Source organism: Telmatherina bonti, assembly GCF_933228915.1.
Source record: "Telmatherina bonti genome assembly, chromosome: 19".
In the NCBI taxonomy this organism is placed as follows: Eukaryota; Metazoa; Chordata; class Actinopteri; order Atheriniformes; family Telmatherinidae; genus Telmatherina; species Telmatherina bonti.
Genome location: NC_136617.1, coordinates 39,512,749 through 39,534,955, shown reverse-complemented (window position 1 = coordinate 39,534,955; position 22,207 = coordinate 39,512,749). Strand labels below are relative to the sequence as shown.

At 44.7% G+C, this 22,207-nt stretch overlaps 1 protein-coding gene across 1 annotated transcript; it reads left to right on the top strand.

Moving 5' to 3' along the window:
* Window positions 1–1,284: 1,284 nt before the first annotated feature.
* oprd1a (opioid receptor, delta 1a) lies at window positions 1,285–21,030 on the top strand (the record flags this gene model as incomplete). Its single annotated transcript, XM_079259307.1, has 3 exons — window positions 1,285–1,523; window positions 17,653–18,008; window positions 20,516–21,030. The coding sequence occupies 3 exons, from the start codon at window positions 1,285–1,287 to the stop codon at window positions 21,028–21,030; spliced, it is 1,110 nt and encodes a 369-aa protein (XP_079115433.1).
* Between the last annotated feature and the right edge of the window lie 1,177 nt (window positions 21,031–22,207).

Sequence of the window (22,207 nt, the reverse complement as noted above, 5' to 3'; positions counted from 1 at the left end):
ATCCATCCATCCATCCATCTATCAGTTAATTTATCCCTCAATCCATCCATCCATCAATTAATTGTCAATTTATCCATCCATCAATTCATCATTCATTTATCCATCCATTGATTCATCCTCAATCCATCCATTCATCCATCGATTCATCACAAATCCATTCATCGATCTATCATCTATCAATTGATCATCCACCCATCCATCCATTTATCATCTGATCTATCCATCATCCATCATCTGCCCATCCATCCATTGATCCATATCCATCGATTCACCAATCATCCATAATCCATCTATCTTTCCATCATCCATTTATCCATTATTTATCCATCATGTTTTCATGCATCCATCCATCGATTCATTATCCATCTTCCATCCATCTATCCATCATTTGTCCATAGATTCATCATCCATCCATCCATCCATCAATAATCAGTCCATTTATCCATCATCCATACGTCCATTTATCCATCATCCATACATCAATTTATCATCCATCCATCATCATTCATCCATCTAACCATCATCCCTTCATCCATGGATTCATCATTCATCAATCATCCATCCATCTATCCATTATTAATCCATCCATCAATTTATAATCCATCCATCTATCCATCATCCATTAATCTATCCATCTATGCATAAGTCATCATCCATCAATCCATTCTTTAATCCATCCATTTATTCATTTATTCATCCATCCATCATTTCCTCATCCATGCATCCATCCATCCATCTATCAATCCATCCTTCTATCCATCCATCGATTTATCATCCATCCATTCAATGATCTATCAGCCATCAATTGATCACCCATTCATCTATTATCCATCCATTGATTCATCATCCATTCATCTATCCATCATCCATTGATTCAACAACAATCCATCATCCATCTGTCTTTCCCTCATCCATCTATTCATTTATCCATCATGCATCTATCATCCATTCCTCCATCCATCCATCCATCCAACCATTGATTCACCAACCATCCATCATTCATCCGTCTTTCCCTCATCCATCTATCCATGTGACGTTTCTGCTGCCTTGACGTTGACGTGCGTCCACGAGTGGGCGGGGGTATAAGAGACATTGACTTGCTCAGAGCGCGCGCATACCACGGATTGCTGCCGAATGAGCTGCATGACACCTGTCTGGATTAAGGGTTTATCATCATACATCTTCTGCCACAGCAGGTTTTTTTTTTCCTTCTGTCGGCTTCACCTCCAACCACTTGGGCTGCGCGCGACTGTGTGGGCAACTTTTCAGCACCGCGCGCACAGCATGGAGCCCTTCACGGTCCCCGGAGTGCAGCTTTCTCTGTCAGACCAATACTCCGTCACCCCCTTCAACGTTACCTGGAGCGGGCTGGCGCGCAACGGGCTGCAGAACTCTACCGAACCGCATAGTCCCACCAGGAGCGCGAGAAGCATGATCACAGCCATCTCCATCACTGCTCTCTACTCCGTCATCTGCGTGGTGGGACTCCTAGGAAACGTCCTCGTGATGTACGGGGTGGTCAGGTAAATAACGCGCGCGCTTCCATCGCCTGGATGAAGTCTTATTTCATGCGAGCTGCTGAATTCATGTTTACACTCTTCACACACCAACAAGGTTAAATAATTGTATAATTATTTCATTTTCATTTCATATTTTCATTAATCTCACTAAGTTAACTTTTGCTTGTGTTCAAGTCACGCGGGTCACGATCGACCCAATAACCTTTTTCTCTCTTTTTTTTGTAATTTTCTACCAACTGGTTTTAAATTGTGTGTGTGCGTGTGTGTGTGTGTGTGTGCGTGTGTGTGTGTGTGTGTGTGTTCGATGCAGATATGGAGATGTGGTAAGGTAACTAAATGTATACATTTTATTAAATGTATACTTGAATTAGTTTGTACTTTCAGTAAAGTATACTTCAAAAAATGCAAACGTTTAGTAAATGCACGCTATTATGATGCGTGCATGTTTAATGGTCAGCTGTGTGAGCAGGAGCGAGGTGGGACGTCGTGACTGGACAGAATACAACGTATCTGGATTTATGTCTGTTTTCATGTCAAATTTGATCAGGTTTCCCTCCAATAAAGAGTCAATGTGTTTGCTTTGTCTTCAAAGCCAGCTGACCAGGAGCCTCATTTCTAAAACGCTTGCACCAAACCCTCCATAGACCAGTTCTAGTCCACTTCTGGGATTTAGAAAAACACGACTTGACAGTCCCTTCGTCCACGCCAACTCTTACCTGCTGTATGCACATCTGGAGAAACGGGAGACTGCAACACCAATGTAGAATAAAAACGACAATGTGTGAAGTTTGAGACATTTGTTCAAAATGAAAAATATTTCAAAATTATTAATAAATAATTATTTTAATGAATATTTATTTAAATTATTTGCAACAATGAATAAAATTTAATATTGATCTTCACACCATGATAAGAGTCTGGATTTACGTCAGAAATGTTATTAATAAAAACGTCAACCAGAAAAAACTGGTTCTACATTAACCCAGTTCAATAAGTCGCACAGGAGCAGCCATTCTCATACAGTTCTACATGAATTATTACAATAAAATGGTCGTTGCCATGACAACTGAACAAAACGAGACTGATTGAGGTGTCCCCTGATGGAGGACCTGGTCTGCATGTCCCTTATGTAGGACCTGGTCTACCTGGTCCTGCTGGAGGACATGGTCTACCTGTCCCTGATGGAGGACATGGTCTACCTGGTCCTGCTGGAGGACCTGGTCTACCTGTCCCTGATGGAGGACCTGGTCTACCTGTCCCCGATGGAGGACATGGTCTACCTGTCCCTGATGGAGGACCTGGTCTACCTGTCCCCGATGGAGGACCTGGTCTACCTGTCCCCGATGGAGGACATGGTCTACCTGTCCCTGCTGGAGGACCTGGTCTACCTGGTCCTGCTGGAGGACCTGGTCTACCTGTCCCTGATGGAGGACCTGGTCTACCTGTCCCCGATGGAGGACCTGGTCTACCTGTCCCCGATGGAGGACCTGGTCTACCGGTCCCTGATGGAGGACCTGGTCTACCTGTCCCCGATGGAGGACATGGTCTACCTGTCCCCGATGGAGGACATGGTCTACATGTCCCCGATGGAGGACCTGGTCTACCTGTCCCCGATGGAGGACATGGTCTACCTGTCCCCGATGGAGGACATGGTCTACCTGTCCCTGCTGGAGGACCTGGTCTACCTGTCCCCGATGGAGGACATGGTCTACCGGTCCCTGATGGAGGACCTGGTCTACCTGTCCCCGATGGAGGACATGGTCTACCTGTCCCCGATGGAGGACATGGTCTACATGTCCCTGCTGGAGGACCTGGTCTACCTGTCCCTGATGGAGGACATGGTCTACCTGTCCCCGATGGAGGACATGGTCTACCGGTCCCTGATGGAGGACCTGGTCTACCTGTCCCCGATGGAGGACATGGTCTACATGTCCCTGATGGAGGACCTGGTCTACCTGTCCCCGATGGAGGACATGGTCTACCTGTCCCCGATGGAGGACATGGTCTACATGTCCCTGATGGAGGACCTGGTCTACCTGTCCCCGATGGAGGACATGGTCTACCTGTCCCCGATGGAGTACATGGTCTACCTGTCCCTGCTGGAGGACCTGGTCTACCTGTCCCTGATGGAGGACATGGTCTACCTGTCCCCGATGGAGGACCTGGTCTACCTGTCCCTGATGGAGGACAGGGTCTACCTGTCCCCGATGGAGGGCCTGGTCTGCATGTCCCTTATGTAGGACCTGGTCTACATGTCCCTGATGGAGGACATGGTCTACCTGTCCCTGATGGAGGACCTGGTCTACCTGTCCCCGATGGAGGACATGGTCTACCTGTCCCTGATGGAGGACATGGTCTACCTGTCCCTGCTGGAGGACCTGGTCTACCAGTCCCTGATGGAGGACATGGTCTACCTGTCCCTGATGGAGGACATGGTCTACCATCAGCTGGACCGTTTGGACCAGCTGGACCAGGTGGACCATCTGGAGCGTCTGGACCAGCTGGACATCTGGACCGTCTGGACCGTTTGGACCATCTGGACCGACTGGACCGTTTGGACCATCTGGACCGACTGGACCGACTGGATGGTTTGGACCGTCTGGACTGTCTGGACCAGCTGGACCGTCTGGACCATCTGGATCGTTTGGACCATCTGGACCGTCTGGACCAGCTGGACCGTTTGGACCAGGTGGACCATCTGAACCGTCTGAACTGTCTGGACCATCTGGACCGTTTGGACCAGGTGGACCATCTGGACCAGCTGGACCGTCTGGACCATCTGGACCCTCTGGACCAGCTGGAGGACATGGTCTACCTGCAGTCTCTGTGGACTCGCCAGTTTTCCCAGCTGCTTCTTAGCTGTGTGAGTGGGCAGCGGCCCCCCCTTCCTCCTCTTGGGCACGGCCATGTTCTTTTTCCCTCCACCTTAATGTCTAACGACTTGTTTTTCCTCTCTGGAAGTGTCCGGTGGTCTGATGCCGACGCTCCTCCACCTTCCTGGCGGTGCTTATGTCTGTCCCGCCTCCACCTGATCAGTTCTACATGCTGAAATTTCTACGTCACATTCCAGACAGTTCCTCTGTTTCCTTGCTGAGCATCATGGAAATGACATGTTTATCAGGGGTCATATGACCTTTTCTAGCCAACATGTGGGAGCCAGACGCTCCTCATGTACACCATATTTTGTGTAGATCCTGTTTTATAAAGATGAAGCGGCGTAGGACGTGCTGCTTTATAAATCAGGACGTTTATTGCTCTACATTTCCTGTTTTTCCTTTCGTACGCCTCCTGTAGTCATTGTTGCTACGCAGGTTTAGAAACGAGGCGCCTGGTCAAAGGTGTGAAGAATTTCTGTTGGATCAATACTAAAAGTGTACTACATCAAAAAGAGTCCAGCTTTATAAAACCATGTGCAGATTTCCTACAAGCAATTTCCTCTTCATAAATCCCACCTGCACATCAACATTTGAGAACAGGTTTCCTCCTCGTGTTCCGTCTTTAGCACAAAGAGAAGAGTCAAGAAACGCAGTTTTACCGAGGTAGACATCTAACTGTCACAGACGACGTTTCAACACGTAAAACCCGGTTATATATGTTCACATGCAGATGTGCGAACAGAGTATTCACACATCTTCACTTTGATCAGAGGTTTTAGAATGAATGGGTTTTTTATGCAGACGTGTTTTCGTGTGGACAGCAGGCCGAATTGGAGGAAAATATCCTTGTTTTGTGAGGTACCTGCCACATGTGGACAATGACTCAGTTTGGAAATGGGAATAGTTAGAATTCATAAAAGAGAATTTTCATTGATTTACCAAGAAGCAACATCATAAAGAGTGCTGCTTGTCTGATCCCTACGTAACACGTACCAGTACATGTGCATTTCCACTTTTGGAAAACAGTTAAATTAATGAAAAATAAACTCTGCCCACATCCATGAAATTCAGTCACATAGTTGTCACCAACAAATCAAGCAGGGTTTTGTTTCTTAATCAACACTTGTGTAACCAGTGCGCTAGCAACACGATTCCAGACTCTAAGGATCAAGGGTTTGAGTGCAATAACCACAAGAATACAACCCGTTTTGGTAGCTGTACCTTTAAAGTTTGTTTGCAGCAGACATGCAATATTACCAAGAACGTTTACAGTGAAACAAAAATGGACCCTAAAAAAAAACAAACAAAAAAAAAGAGTCCTTTGTTGAGTTTTATTTCTTCCTCAGTTCAAGCACTTTTAAATGTCAAACTGTCCAGGATCAGAGTGATTTTCATCGCAGGGACACACAGAGACAAACAACTACTCACGCTCACACTCACTCCTAGGGGCAATTTAGAGAAACCAATTAAGCTAACATGCATGTCTTTGGACGGTGGGAGGAAGCCAGAGTACCCGGAGAGAACCCACATCAACTAACTAACATCAAATCTCAATATTGCTGGACAAAATTACTTGTGTTAAGATCACTTTAGCAGACAACTTAAACATCTTTTATCAGGTTTCTTTAGAATTGTTTTATCCAAACAGGATATACCTATCATGTTCAGCAAATGCAGGAAAATAAACATCTTTGGTTCTTGACATCATATGAGTGAACCTTACATTTAGTGTAAACAAGATGAATTAAATTAACGCAGTAGTAACAATTCACTTTCATTTTTACAAAAGTACTGATTGGCAACACTGTAATAAAGTTGTTTGTGGCATCTGTTTTTCATAAATCCCACATATATAGATTCTTTTTATTTCCAGTTTTATCCTAATATCCTTTCAATCTATAGTGGTCTTAAAAAATAAAATCAGCTAAGGAATGTAAAATAAAATACAAAGTCACAAAGTATTTAATAATTTAAAACACTTAGTAAATTAAATGAAAAATACTTTATTAATCCCCAAAGGGAAATATTGTAGTATATAATAATAATAACTAGAGGAGGTCTTGTTCCGGAGGCTGATGGCTGCTGGCAGGAATGATCTTCTGTATCTTTCAGTCTTACATCGGACCTGAAGAAGCCTCTCACTGAACACACTTTGTTGTTTCATCACTGTGTTGTGGAGAGGGTGTGAAGAATCCTCCATCATCTTCATCAGCTTGTGCAGCATTCTTCTTTGGACAATCAGCTCCAGCGGCTCCAGAGTTACTCCAAGCACAGAAGCAGCTTTCTGGATCAGTTTGTTGATTCTCTTCAAGTCTCTGGTTCTGATGCTACTACCCCAGCAGATGCTGCAAAGCTGACTGCACTCTCCACAACAGACTTCTAGAAGATATGCAACATCTTGGTGCAGACGTTAAACCATCTCAGCTTCCTTAAGAAGTACAGTCTGCTCTGACCTTTCTTGTAGATGTAGTCAGTGTTGCATTTCCAGTCCAGTTTGTTGTCCAGCTGAACTCCAAGATACTTGTATTCCTCCACCACCTCCACCTCCTCTCCCAGGATGGAAACAGTGCTTTGTTTATTCTTCTTCCTCCTGAAGTCAACAATCATCTCTTTTGTTTAGCTGCTATTTAATATGAGATGATTGTCACCGCACCATTTAACAAACTGACTGACCAGTTCTCTGTACTCTGCTTCTTGTCCATCCCTGATACACCCCACAACTGCAGAGTCATCAGAGTATTTCTGCAGATGACAGGACTCAGAGTTGTACTGGAAGTCTGAGGTGTACAGAGTGAAGAGGAATGGCCAGAGTACAGTTCCTTGTGGTGCACCAGTGCTGCTGACCTCCATCTCAGACACACAACCTTTCAGTCTCACAAACTGGGGTCTGTTTGTGAGGTAGTCATAGATCCAGGTGGTTGTGGAGGTATCCACCTGGAATTTATGGAGCTTCTCACATAACAAAGCAGGCTGAATGGTATTAAAAGCACTGAGAAATGAAAGAACATGACCCTCAGAGTGCTGCCTGAATGGTCCAGATGAGAGTGTGCTCTCTGGAGCAGGTATATGATGGCATCTTCAACCCCAAGTCCATTACGATATGCAAACTGGAATGGGTCCTGAAAGGTGTTTACTTGCTTGTTGAGGTGAGCCAGTAAGAGTCTCTCCAGGACTTTCATGATGTGAGATGTCAGGGCAACTGGTCTGTAGTCACTTGGTTCAGCTGGTTGTGTTTTTTTAGTCACTGGAACAAGGCAGGAGGTTTTCCACAGCACTGGGACTCTATTTTGGAGAGTCAGTGGGCTGACTTTGGGCTGGAGGTAGGGGGTGAACTGAACCTGTTGAAGAATATGTTCAGCTCATTAGCTCTGTCCAGACCTCCATCAGGCTGGTCCCCCTTTAACTTGAAGCCGGTGATCTTCTTCATTCCAGACCACACATCCCTCAGGTTATTCTGCTGGAGCTGACTTTCTAACTTCTTCCTGTAGTCCTCCTTGCACTTCTTAGTTTGTGTTTTAAGTTGTTTTTGTGTTGCCCTCAATAACTCCCTGTCTCCATCCCTGAAGGCTTTCTTTTTGATGTTCAGCAGCTTTTTCAGGTCACTGGTGATCCAGGGTTTGTTATTGGGGAAGCACCTCACTGTTGTTGTTGGGACGATGCTGTCCACACAGAAGTTTATGTAATCTGTCACACACTCAGTCATGGCGTTGATGTCGTCTCCATGAGGTTCACAGAGGACGTTCCAGTCTGTAGCCTCAAAGCCTCCTCTAAGAGCATCTTCAGCTTCAGCAGACCAGATTTTGATAGTCTTTGTGATGACTGGTTGCTGCTGAACGATGGGCTTGTAGGTGGAGGTGAGAAGAACCAGATTATGGTCAGATCTTCCTAAAGGAGGCAGGGCAGAACAACTGGATCCATTATTCATATTTGCATAAAATAAGTCCAACATCTTATTTTCTCTGGTGGAGCAGCTGACAAACTGCTGGAATGTTGGTAGAGTTGCAGAGAGGGAGACGACGTTGAAGTCTCCGGAGATCCCCATGAATGAGTTTGGATGCTGTGTTTGTAGCCGAGCAACGACGGAGCTGATGACATCACAGGCTGTGTCTGGTGCGGTACCAGGTATTATATAAACCGCTACCAGAATAACACAGGTAAACTCTCTGGGTAAATAATATGGACGGAAGCTCACAGCTAACAGTTCCATGTCCCTTGTGCATATCTTCTCCTTGACAGTAACATGTCCAGGATGACACCAACGCTGGTTAACCAGCACTGCAATTCCACCATCCTTTAGCTTTCCGCTGTGTTGTCTACTGCGGTCTGCACGGACCGTTTTAAAGCCCGGTACAGACACATTACAGTCAGGGATGTGTTCATGCAGCCATGTCTCGGTGAAGCACATAATACTGCACTCTCTGTATTCTTTCTGAGACCTTGTTAGCATCTCGACCTCGTCCGTTTTGTTAGCTAGCGATCTCGCATTACCCATGACGACGGTCCGGAGAAATGGTTTAAATCTCCATCGCTTTCTCCTCTGTCTCACTCCCGCTCTGCATCCTCTTCTCTTTCTTTTCAACTCCATCAGGATTTGATGTGTTGTTTCGCTGATAATCCTGATTTGGGAGAGGTTAATCAGTTGATCCCGATTGTAAACAAGTCTTTCGTTGCCATGGAGACTCATCATAACAAGTCTTGAAAGAGCGAAAATATGCAGAAAAATCTTCCTTGCAGCACACCCTCCGAACCGGCATGAAATCCTCAGAAAAAAAAGTACCTAATTTGAGGTAATATCTATGTGAGAAGACTGTATTTTTAAAAAAAGATCAAGATAGCAAGTCAGAGGTACAACAATTTACTGCCAACAGACCGTGCAATCTAGAATGATTGCATAAATTAACATTAAATTATATAATAAAATAATAATATAAATTATATAATACTATAAATTATATTATTTTATAATAATCTCTCTAGATATCTGTCGTCCAGGTCTCTGTCTCTCTGGATACCTATAGTCCAGGTCTCTATCCATAACTATAACAGCAATGAGCAGAACCTGGACAGTTGGGTCCCGTACATGCAGACTCCAACTCAGGAGATGCTCATATCCTAACTAATACATTCATCGACCTGTGTTGGAGTAAAGCTCGGATGGGTGTTTCCTGCCAGGTTAACACATGGTATTGGAGGAAATACACCTGAAATAGACTTCTTAAATTTGTTAACAACACTATCTGACAAACATCAACTGTAATGAATTTTCTTCTCAGCCCTTTTGTAGTCAAGTAAAGTAAACTCAAAAGTTATTAAATGATCAGACAGAACAGGGTTATGAGGAAAAACTGTTAGTTGGTCACTTTTGATGCCACATGTCAGAAGAAGATCCAGAGTGTGACGATGAGAATGAGTCGGTCTGTGGACATTTTGGGAAAATCCAATTGAATTTAATATAGAGTTAAATGCAATGTTTAAACTGTCATGTTCATCATCAAGATGAATGTTAAAATCCCCCAGAACAATAACTTTATCAGTATTCAGCACTAAGTCTGATAAGAGGTCTGAGAAGTCAGTTAGGAACTGTGGGGAAGATCCAGGTGGACGGTAGACTACTACTAGGAGAAGTGGCTTCTCTCATTTCCATCTTGGGTGGGATAGACTAAGAGTCAGGTGTTCAAAGCTATTGGAACTATTTTTATGTTTAGGACTAATCAATAATTCTGATTTAAAGATAGCTGCCAGACCTCCTCCTCGTCCTGTAGTTCTGGGAACATGAACATTTAGACAATCTGGTGGAGTCGATTCATTAATACTAACATGATCCTCCTGCTGCAGCAGGTTTCCATAAGACAGAATAGATCAATATGATGATCAGTAATCAGGTCATTGATTAACAGAGACTTAGACACAAGAGATCTAATGTTCAATAAACCACATTTAATGGTTTTATTATTATGTCTTATTAGATTCATTGTTTGATATTAATGAGGTTTTCATGATTTACTCCCCCTGTGCTGTTTTATTGTTTCTGGGTGGTGGAGGGGCAGATACCATCATTATGGGTTATGGGGAGGAGGGGGGCAGATACCATCATTATGGGTTTTGGGGAGGGCGGCGACATGTGAGACTACAACTCTGCTTCTTAGTCTCAGTCCTGAACAGTCATGGGTTTAACTGACTAATAAAATGATCCATGTTCCTAGAAATGAGAGCTGCTCCATCCACTGTGGGATGAATCCCGTCTCTCCTAATAAGACCAGGTTTTCCCCAGAAGCTTTTCCAGTTATCTATAAAGCCCACATTTTGTTCTGGGCACCACCTGGACAGCCAGCGGTTAAAGGATGACAAACGGCTAAACATGTCATCGCTGGTCAGGTCTGGCAGGGGTCCGGAGAAACTACAGAGTCTGACATGGTTTTAGTAAAGTCACACACTGAGGCAACGTTTACTTTGGTGATCTCTGATTGGTGTAACCGGGTGTCATTTACCCCAACATGAATAATAATCTTCTTGTATTTATGTTTATCTTTAGCCAGCAGTTTTAAGTAAGATTCAATGTGGCCTGCTCTGGAACCTGGAGTGTATCTGACTACGATCCCTGGAGTATCTATCGCCACGATTCTAACTATGGAGCGCAATCTTACATTTCTCACGACTGAGTCTCCAATTATCAGAGTCGTTGGAGAGGAGTGTGACGGAGGCTTTACCCGAGGTGGTGGTGGTGATGTAGCGGGGTGGGCAGCACGGCGGGTGGAGGTCCGTTTTGGAGCCGGGGTAAAGAACGGCTCGGACCTGCGAGCTTTACTGTGGAGCTCGGGCACCGGGGGGCGTGAAGCACCGTGGTGCCGGTGAGCTGCGAAGACTGAGAATCGTCACTTAAGGGGGGGGAAATCTGCAAGACTGACAACGCTGTTGTAACAGGGGATGTCCTTTGGTGGAGGTGCGCTGCGATGCCTTCCTCTTTGCCCCCATGGAGCGACATGGAACCGGGCTCCTGTTGGCTCGGTGTGGAGCTGACCGGGATCTGTGGTTTAGCTCTGAGATGCAACCAGGTCTCTGGATCGGTGTACTGTGGCAGGGTCAGAGTTGCAGCATGGCTGTCAATATGAGCCTCGCCGAGTAACACTGCATCCAGCATCCACAGCTGGACGGCAGAGACATCCGGTTTTGGATCGCGGATGACGATGGTGTCCATCATGATCTCAGCTTCTATTCTATTCTACAGTTATTTAGCAGACGCTTTTATCCAAAGCAACTTACACATGAGTGAGAACACACACTCCTACCCCAATAGTGAGGACTGTCAGGAGGTGATATATTACTTCTGAAGTGGCTGCAAATTTTATTGATATTTTATCTGGAACTCCTGCTCAGATTTTTCCTGCATCATGTGATTTTTATCGTCGACCATTTTAACAACAAATTAAGGTCGGCAATTAACTCAGCAGCTCCGCTTAAAACAAAAATATTAAGAACTAAATTCAGAACACCATGGAGAAATGAGGAAATAAAAGAGTTAAAGAGAAGCTGCAGGAGAGCAGAGAGGAAATGGAGGAAAACAAAACTAACAATCCATCAGGATATTTTAAAGGAACAACTTAAAATTTATAACAACAAAATCAAACTGGAAAGAACACTCTATTTTTCAAACTTCATCACAGATAACAAAATAATCAAACATTTATTTTTAAAACCATTGATATTTTAATGAACACAGATATGCAGCCATCAGACGCTGCATGTGAGGACTATGCAGACCACTTCAGAAGTAAGATCAATGCTATTAGATCCAATCTTTTATCTCAGCATAATGTTGATCTTAACGGATCTGAAGCATTGTTTTTATCTGAGGAAACACTGGAGAGTTTTGTTCTGGTTGATGCACAGATGCTTGGTCGAGTTTTCTCCCAGCTAAATCCAACAACCTGCCTTTAGACCCGATTCCCACATCGCTTTTAAAAACTTTTTATGGTTTCTTTGAGTGTGAGCTTTTAGACATAGTAAACTACTCTCTTCAGATGGGTGTCTTCTCTTCTGCCTGTAAAACGGCGGTGGTAAGGCCCCTTCTGAAGAAGAGTGGCTTAGATCCAAACATGGTTGATAATTTACCGACCTGTATCCAACTTACCGTTTTTAAGTAAAATCATAGAAAAAGTTGTTTTTACTCAATTACACAAGTTTTTGAATAAACACAACATTTCAGAAAAATATCAATCTGGTTTTAGGACTAACCACAGTACGGAGACGGCCCTCTTAAAGATTGTTAGTGACCTTAGATCTAGCCTGGACTCACAGAAACTTTCTGTTCTTGTTCTACTGGATCTGAGTGCCGCATTCGATACAGTAGATCATCAGATTTTATTTAACAGACTCAGAAGTCTGGTGGGCCTCTCAGGAACTGCTCTTAAGTGGTTTTATTCCTACCTCTCGGATCGACAATTTTTTGTAAGTATGGATACATGCTCCTCACGAACCTATGAAATAAAATGTGGGGTTCCCCAAAGATCAATTTTAGGCCCTTTACTTTTTAACCTGTATATGTTACCACTTGGGGACGTCATCAGGAGCGTTGATTTTCACAGCTATGCCGATGATAAACAGCTTTACATCGCCGTGTCCCTTGATGACTTAGAGCCACTGAATGTTCTTTTAAATTGTATTTCAGATATAAACTCATGGATGGCAGCAAACTTTTTACAGCTCAACCAGAACAAAACTGAAGTTTTAATTATCGGTCCTGAAGGCAAGAGAGAGATCCTTTTATCAACATTACATTTTAATCCCTCCCAGTGTGAGAGAAATTTGGGTGTTCTTCTTGACTCTTAGCTGGATTTTATTCCACACATAAAAAAATGTAACAAAAACATCTTTTATTATTTAAAAAACAGAGTCGCCCATTTCTCTCTCCTACCACACAGCTGATGCTTTCATTTCCAGTAGATTAGATTACTGTAACGTCCTGCTCTCTGGTCTTCCTAAAAAGTCTCTTTCCAGCCTACAATTACTACAGAACTCAGCGGCACAAATTCTGACGAGGACCAGAACACGTTACACCAGTTTTAAAATTGCTGCATTGGCTTCCTGTGCGCTTCAGGATTGATTTTAGGATTCTTTTACTTGTTTATAAATGCCTTAATGGTCTTGGGCCTTCTTATTTATCTGAGCTTCATTTTAAGTATGATTCTTCGCGGACCCTGAGGTCCTCTGGTACTGGCCTTTTAGTGGTTCCTAAAGTCAGAACTAAGACATACGGTGAGACCTCTTTCCATTGTTCCGGTCCTGGACTGTGGACCAGCCTGCCAGAGGACCTCAGGGCCGCGGAGACTGTTGATGTTTTTAAGAAGAGGCTTAAGACCTCTTTAGCTTAGCATTTAACTGAATTTTATTTTACTTTATTTACTTATCTTAATTTACTTTATTATTACATTTACATTTATTATTTTATTTTTAAATTGTTTTATTAGATTTCTTATTTTTAGTACATTATTGTGAAGTCCTTTTATGTATATATTTGTATTTTCTTTTATTGTTGCTCTTACTTCTTCTTACTGTTTCTTAAGGTTATTTAACTTCTGGTTTTAACTCCAGTGTTTTCCTTATGGGGATCCAGCACGCTGGGGGCCCTGCCTGTTTGGTCTGGGGGCTGTTGTCATGGCGACCGCTGCTGTTCGGGTGGCGCGGGGTCCTGCACTGCAGCTTTACGGCTGCGGGGTGGGCCCTTGGCTGCCTGGGAGTTGTGCAGTTGCCGTGGCAACGGCCCCTATGAGCATGCGGGGGACTTGCTCCTGGTGTGGACGGATCCCTAGGTATCATTTCCTCACATCATCACCAAGTCAGAATTTTTATCACTTAATTAATGTTTTATTTTATTGACCTGCATTCAGTTAAAGAGACAGTATTCAGGGAATGATGTTTTTTGGGGAATGTGTGTGTGTGTGTGTGTGTGTGTGTGTGTGTGTGTGTGTGTGTGTGTGTGTGTGGAAAGAGCTTGTGCCTTTTTTTTTAAATGTTTGTTTTAATCCTTATGACTTGATTTTATCTTGTAAAGCACTTTGTGTTGCCTGTGGCATGAAAAGTGCTCAAGAAATAAAGTTTGATTTGATTTGATTGGATTTTGATAGGCACACCCAAGGTAACTTGGGGTTCACTGCTCTTCCTCCTGAACTACAGCTGCTGATAAGGACTGAATGCAATATTTAGCACATTGCTGCTGAAAATGCATGAAAGAAGCTGCTGATTTAGAGACAAATATGCTTTAAAATGAAACATTGCTTGTCCACGTCTCCTGCTGTGAAATTAATTTCACCATACGGTCATCGCCTGCTGAGCAGATCCACGGCCCACACCCACACAGGAAAACCCAAAAATCAGCCTCCTGGTCTCTGGCGGATGTTTTGGATTATTTGTAAACCAAATTCCTCATGTGTGACATAATAAATGTGAGAAATCTACAGGAATCTTTCCCAACAGGACCGGAAGCCCCCAGGCTGCAGATCAACATCTCCATCCTCAGTTCCAGCTACTGAGGTCTTATAACTCTGACAAACACCTGCCTGTTTACTGAATGCTGGATGTTGAAGGTGATTTAACCAGTAATGTGTATGCTTGGATTAAAAGGAAAGCCATTTCTTCTTGACTTGCAGCTTAATCATCAACATGATGTGATGGCAGTAATCCCTCCTGCTCGTGTAGATGCAGGATATTAAATCAGGGAACTGAGGACATGAGCAGTGACATGTAACTGCAACAACTTCTGTGCCTGGGGGTTAGGGTTAGGGGACGAATCCGGCAGCCACTTTGTGTGTTGCATCTTGTAGCGCCGCTGTTACCGAGATGAGATCCCAATCAGCTCATATCTCCTGGACAACAGCACGCACATCTGGACTGATGTTGGACAGACATCTTTGTCTCATGTTAGACCAATAGTACTAAAAGCATCTTATCTGTACACCTTGATATTCTTCTGTTTGTAATTTCAGTCAGACATCAGACTATTTGTGACAAAGTGGGTAGGCATCACCATTTTTCACGGCTGCATTTTCTGGATTTATAGGATTTTACCCAAGTGAAGTCACTGGATTGAACCAAGCATGATGAGGGGCAAGAGTTGTGTTCAGCAATTGCTTAACTGTTATGTTTTTCTGTTTTTTTTTTTTTTTTAAATTTTGTGTGATGTCAGTGGATGGGGAAACCATTTTGAGGGTTATCTATGCTTATTGAGGAAAAATTGATTTTTACTGTTTAGTGTGCTTTCTTGGAAAATGGTTGGAGCTGGGGGGTGGCCATTTTGGGATTAGGCTGCGAGGGTATTTAAGGCTGGTATTTTGTCTGTTTGCGAGACTGAGAATGATGTAGCAGGGTGCAAGTTAGATTACTTTTGGTAGATTTTGATTTGTTATGTTTGATCAGTAAAGGTAATTGTTGAGTTATATTATTCTTCCTTTGTGATTTTGTAGTTGTTTTGGTTCCAACACCATTGTTCAATAAATGTTAATCTTGTTGGAGTACCTTTTGCCTACTGCCATCTGTTAACCACTCTTACCACGGAGCCTACAGCATGATTGATGTCAACTATTCCATTCTACAGTCATTTAGCAGACGCTTTTCTCCAAAGTAAAACTCTGATTCATCTGGTCGTTGCTAATGTCTGGTCTCCTGCTGTCGTTGCTAATGTCTGGTCTGCTGCTGTCGTTGCTAATGTCTGGTCTGCCGCTGTCGTTGCTAATGTCTGGTCTCCTGCTGTCGTTGCTAATGTCTGGTCTGCTGCTGTCGTTGCTAATGTCTGGTCTGCTGCTGTCGTTGCTAATGTCTGGTCTGCCGCTGTCGTTGCTAATGTCTGGTCTGCTGCTGTCGTTGCTAATGTCCGGTCTGCCGCTGTCGTTGCTAATGTCTGGTCTCCTGCTGTCGTTGCTAATGTCTGGTCTGCTGCTGTCGTTGCTAATGTCCGGTCTGCCGCTGTCGTTGCTAATGTCTGGTCTGCTGCTGTCGTTGCTAATGTCTGGTCTCCTGCTGTCGTTGCTAATGTCTGGTCTGCTGCTGTCGTTGCTAATGTCTGGTCTCCTGCTGTCGTTGCTAATGTCTGGTCTCCTGCTGTCGTTGCTAATGTCTGGTCTGCTGCTGTCGTTGCTAATGTCTGGTCTGCCGCTGTCGTTGCTAATGTCTGGTCTGCCGCTGTCGTTGCTAATGTCTGGTCTGCCGCTGTCGTTGCTAATGTCTGGTCTGCTGCTGTCGTTGCTAATGTCTGGTCTGCCGCTGTCGTTGCTAATGTCTGGTCTGCCGCTGTCGTTGCTAATGTCTGGTCTGCTGCTGTCGTTGCTAATGTCTGGTCTCCTGCTGTCGTTGCTAATGTCTGGTCTGCTGCTGTCGTTGCTAATGTCTGGTCTGCCGCTGTCGTTGCTAATGTCTGGTCTGCCGCTGTCGTTGCTAATGTCTGGTCTCCCGCTGTTGTTGCTAATGTCTGGTCTGCTGCTGTCGTTGCTAATGTCCAGTCTGCCGCTGTCGTTGCTAATGTCTGGTCTCCCGCTGTTGTTGCTAATGTCTGGTCTGCCGCTGTCGTTGCTAATGTCCGGTCTGCCGCTGTCGTTGCTAATGTCCGGTCTGCCGCTGTCGTTGCTAATGTCTGGTCTGCCGCTGTCGTTGCTAATGTCTGGTCTGCCGCTGTCGTTGCTAATGTCCGGTCTGCCGCTGTCGTTGCTAATGTCTGGTCTGCCGCTGTCGTTGCTAATGTCTGGTCTGCCGCTGTCGTTGCTAATGTCTGGTCTGCCGCTGTCGTTGCTAATGTCTGGTCTGCCGCTGTCGTTGCTAATGTCTGGTCTGCTGCCGTTGTTAATGTCTGGTCTCCTGCTGTTGTTAATGTCTGGTCTCCTGCTGTTGTTACTAATGTCTGGTAACAACAGACTTGTGAACATGTCTGTTGTCGTTGTTAATGTCTGGTCTACCGCTGTTGTTGCTAGTGTCTCTTCTGGTCTGGTCTGCCAGCCCTGCTAACTCAACCATGTCCCTTAGTTCACCATCGATAAAAAGTAAAATCAGAGAAACTGATCATGTTACTGATGTCTCAAGTTTTACCCCTGAAAATCTGATTTATTGATCCTGCAGGGATCAGTAAAGGGATAAGAAAGACTTTTCTGGTTCTAATTAGGTTGTATATTGTTCCACATAAAACTATTCCGTGCTGATGACCAGTGTTGGATTTATCTTATGAGGATGCTGTTCCATAATTAGTACAACATACGTCTTTTTCTGTACCCTGACAGGTACACAAAGATGAAGACTGCCACCAATATCTACATCTTCAACCTGGCTCTTGCCGATGCCCTGGCCACGAGCACGCTGCCTTTCCAGAGCGCTAAGTACCTCATGAACACCTGGCCGTTCGGCAAAGTCCTGTGCAAGCTCATTCTTGCCATTGACTACTACAACATGTTCACAAGTATCTTCACCCTAACCATGATGAGCGTGGATCGCTACATTGCTGTTTGCCATCCAGTCAAGGCGCTTGGGTTTCGCACGCCAGTCAAGGCTAAGATCATTAATATCCTCATCTGGGTTTTGTCCTCTGCAATCGGTTTGCCCATCATGATTATGGCTGTGACCAAAGTGACAAGTACTGGTGAGGATTGGTTTTCCTCTAATATTTTATCTAAATATGTTACGTCGTACGTCAATTTTTACACAAAGTTTGTGATTAATAAAAAACAAACTTGATGGAGGCCCTGTGATGGACTGGCGAGCTGTCCAGGGTGTACACTGCTCATAAAAATAAAGGGAACACCCAAACAACACAATATAACTCCAAGTCAACCAGACTTCTGTGAAATGGAACTGTCCACTTAGGAAGCAACACTGATTGACAATCAGTTCCACCTGCTGTTGTGCAAATGGAATAGACAACAGGTGGAAATTATAGGCAACTGGCAAGACACACCCAATAAAGGAGTGGTTCTGCAGGTGGAGACCACAGACCACTTCTCAGTTCCGATGCTTTCTGGATGATGTTTTGGTCTGAGTGCTGGCGGTGCTTTCACTCTAGTGGTAGCATGAGACGGAGTCTACAACCCACACAAGTGGCTCAGGTAGTGCAGCTCATCCAGGATGGTACATCAATGCCAGCTGTGGCAAGAAGGTTTGCTGTGTCTGTCAGCGTAGTGTCCAGAGCATGGAGGCGCTACCAGGAGACAGGCCAGTACATCAGGAGACGTGGAGGAGGCCGTGGGAGGACAACAACCCAGCAGCAGGACCGCTACCTCCTTCTTTGTGCAAGGAGGAACAGGAGGAGCACTGCCAGAGCCCTGCAGAATGAGCTCCAGCAGGACACAGATGTGCATGTGTCTGCTCCAACAGTCAGAAACAGACTCCATGAGGGTGGTATGAGGGCCCGACGTCCACAGGTGGGGGTTGTGCTTCCAGCCCAACAGCGTGCAGGACGTTTGGCGTTTGCCAGAGAACACCAAGATTGGTAAATTCTCCACTGGCGCCCTGAGCTCTTCACAGATGGAAGCAGGTTCACACTGAGCACATGTGCCAGACGTGACAGAGTCTGGAGACGCCGTGGAGAACGTTCTGCTGCCTGCAACATCCTCCAGCAGGACCGGTTTGGCAGTGGGACAGTAATGGTGGGGGGGGGCATTTCTTTGGAGGGCGGCACAGCCCTCCATGTGCTCGCCAGAGGTAGCCTGACTGCCATTAGGTACCGAGATGAGATCCTCAGACCCCTTGTGGGACCATATGCTGGTGCGGTTGGCCCTGGGTTCCTCCTAATGCAAGACAATGCTAGACCTCATGTGGCTGGAGTGTGTCAGCAGTTCCTGCAACACCAAGGCATTGATGTTATGGACCGGCCCGCCCATTCCCCAGACCTGAATCCAGCTGAGCACATCTGGGACATCATGTCTCGCTCCATCCACCAACGCCAAGTTGCACCACAGACTGTCCAGGAGTTGGCGGATGCTTTAGTCCAGGTCTGGGAGGAGATCCCTCAGGAGAACATCCACCGCCTCATCAGGAGCATGCCCAGGCGTTGTAGGGAGGTCATACAGGCACGTGGAGGCCACACACACTACTGAGCCTCATTCTGACTTGTTTAAAGGACATTACATCAAAGTTGGATCAGCCTGTAGTGTGTTTATCCACTTTCATTTGGAGCAGAACTCCAAATCCAGACCTCCATGGGTTGATATGTTTGATTTTCATAGATAATTTTTGTGTGATTTTGTTTTCAGAACATTCAGCTATGGAAAAAACAAAGTATTTAATAAAAATATTTCATTCATTCAGATCTACAACGTGTTACTTTAGTGTTCCCTTTATTTTTTTGAGCAGTGTACAAATATATACATATATATATATATATATTGTGTGTGTGTGTGTGTGTGTGTGTGTGTGTGTGTGTATATATATATATATATATATATATATATATATATATATATATATATATAGTGTGTATTTATATATTTATACAAATGAATCCCCGCCTGGACCGGTGTTAATTCTTCACCACTGGTAAACTGATGGAAAGTCCATCCTCTTCCGCTACGTCAGCAAAATGGTGTTGATTTGGTGTGCAAAGTGTCCATCGTTCCACGCTACATTTACGGGCGGGTTTAGGGCAGCATTCGGGTACTTTCAGTGTAGAGTTTTTAGCGTAAATGTCAGTGTAAACGCACTTAAACATAGTGCCCAAAGTAGTGTTAGTGCGCTGATTGAGACTCACCCCATGTGTGAATTGTAGCCTCAGTTTCCTGTTCTTACTGACAGGAGGGAACCCGGTGGGGTCTTCTGCTGGTTCTGGTCCAGACAACGGCTGCTGATGGATGTTTTCTTTTCTTTAGACCTTCTCTAGAAACTCTGGAGATGGCTGTGAGTGAAAATCCCAGTAAATACTCGGAACAACAACCTGAAATCTGCTTTTTTTCCTGCTCAGTTTGAACTTCAGCATGTCGACTTGACAACATGTGATTCGCTGGTTGGATATTCCTGTTGACAGGAAGTAGAAAATGTGTACCTAGTAAAGTGGCCAGAGAGAAAAACATATTAAAGCAGCTATTTTTGGGCAGAAACATTTTGAGATGGTTCATTAAATCTACATTTTCTAATTGCATCTTTCTTCTGTTTCAGGTAAAACCACATGCACTCTGAAGTTTCCTGATCCGGACTGGTACTGGGACACCGTGACTAAGATCTGTGTTTTCATCTTTGCCTTTGTGGTCCCTGTAATGGTCATCACCATATGTTATGGTCTGATGATCCTCCGACTGAGGAGTGTTCGCCTACTCTCAGGCTCAAAGGAGAAAGACCGTAACATGCGTCGAATCACCCGGATGGTTCTTGTTGTGGTGGCTGCCTTCATCATTTGCTGGACCCCCATCCACATGTTTATAATTGTGAGGACCATGGTGGAGATTGACACCAAGAATCCCTTTGTGATAGCCAGCTGGCACCTGTGCATTGCCTTGGGCTACACCAACAGCAGCCTCAACCCTGTACTCTATGCTTTTCTAGATGAGAACTTTAAGCGATGCTTCAGGGACTTCTGCCTTCCCTGCCGCTCCAGTCTGACCAGCGGGCGCAACGCCATCAGGGAGCCAGTGTCGGTCTGCTCTCCCACCGATGCAGGGAGGAAGCCTGCGTGACTAGGCATGGACCGGGTCCCCCGCAGTTCTCACCTGATAGGGATCCATCAAGACCTGCAGTCAGAGACTACGCTGATCTCCACAACAGAGTTTTAGAAAAATCCTTCCAGGAATGGAGTCCAGATGCTGATCTTCCAGATGTGAAAAGAGGAGTTGCTTCTATCTATTCTGCACTGGATGTGAGCTCCAAAGACTTGTGGCTAAAAGACTTATTTTAAAGCAGAAAAGTCCCAGCTTTAGTTCAGAGCAGGAGTTCTTCTTTTAAAAAGGATGAATCAATGTGCATGCATACTGGAGGGAAGAGCTGGAAAAAATCAGCTTTACAGAGACACTTTTTATCTGTATCTTTAACATTAGCACAGAACAGAAACCTTGCGGCGTAAAAGCTCTCAAGCGATACCCACCAACAGCTGGATCAGTCTGCTGCACAGCTGCTTGTGTTACCATGTCATGTGACTTCAGCGGGAGGAGGGGCCGCCGACTGCTGTAAGACAAATGTAGGACTGGCTGCTCGGTGGGTTTAAGACGACTCATCATTAAGGCGTTGAGATCAAGCTCTGGCTTGGATGGAGAAAACAGAACTGCATTAAACCACTGCAGACAGAATATGATCTGAAACACAGAAGTATGTTAACGAAGCAGGCGCACAACATGACTGAAACATGGCAATGAGTTGAAAAGGTTTTCTGTTGGACACTTACAACATGTTTGTAACTAAAGTGATGGTTCTTTGTGTGATTTATGTGCTCCATAAGCTCATCGCATTAATCCAACGGGAGATGCTGATCAGTGTATGAATCAGTTCAAATTAGTTTCACACAGAAAAAATGAACAAATGGGAATTTTGTCAGTAATGTTCCGTTTCCTCGCATGTTTCTGTAACTGTAGTCGGGGGGGGTAGGGTTAGGGTTAGGGTCTGATGGTTTACTGGCTTTAGGGTCTGATAGTTTACTGGCGTTAGGGTCTGATGGTTTACTGGGGTTAGGGTCTGATGGTTTACTGGCGTTAGGGTCTGATGGTTTACTGGGGTTAGGGTCTGATGGTTTACTGGCGTTAGGGTCTGATGGTTTACTGGCGTTAGGGTCTGATGGTTTACTGGCATTAGGGTCTGAGGGTTTACTGGGGTTAGGGTCTGATAGTTTACTGGCGTTAGGGTCTGATGGTTTACTGGCGTTAG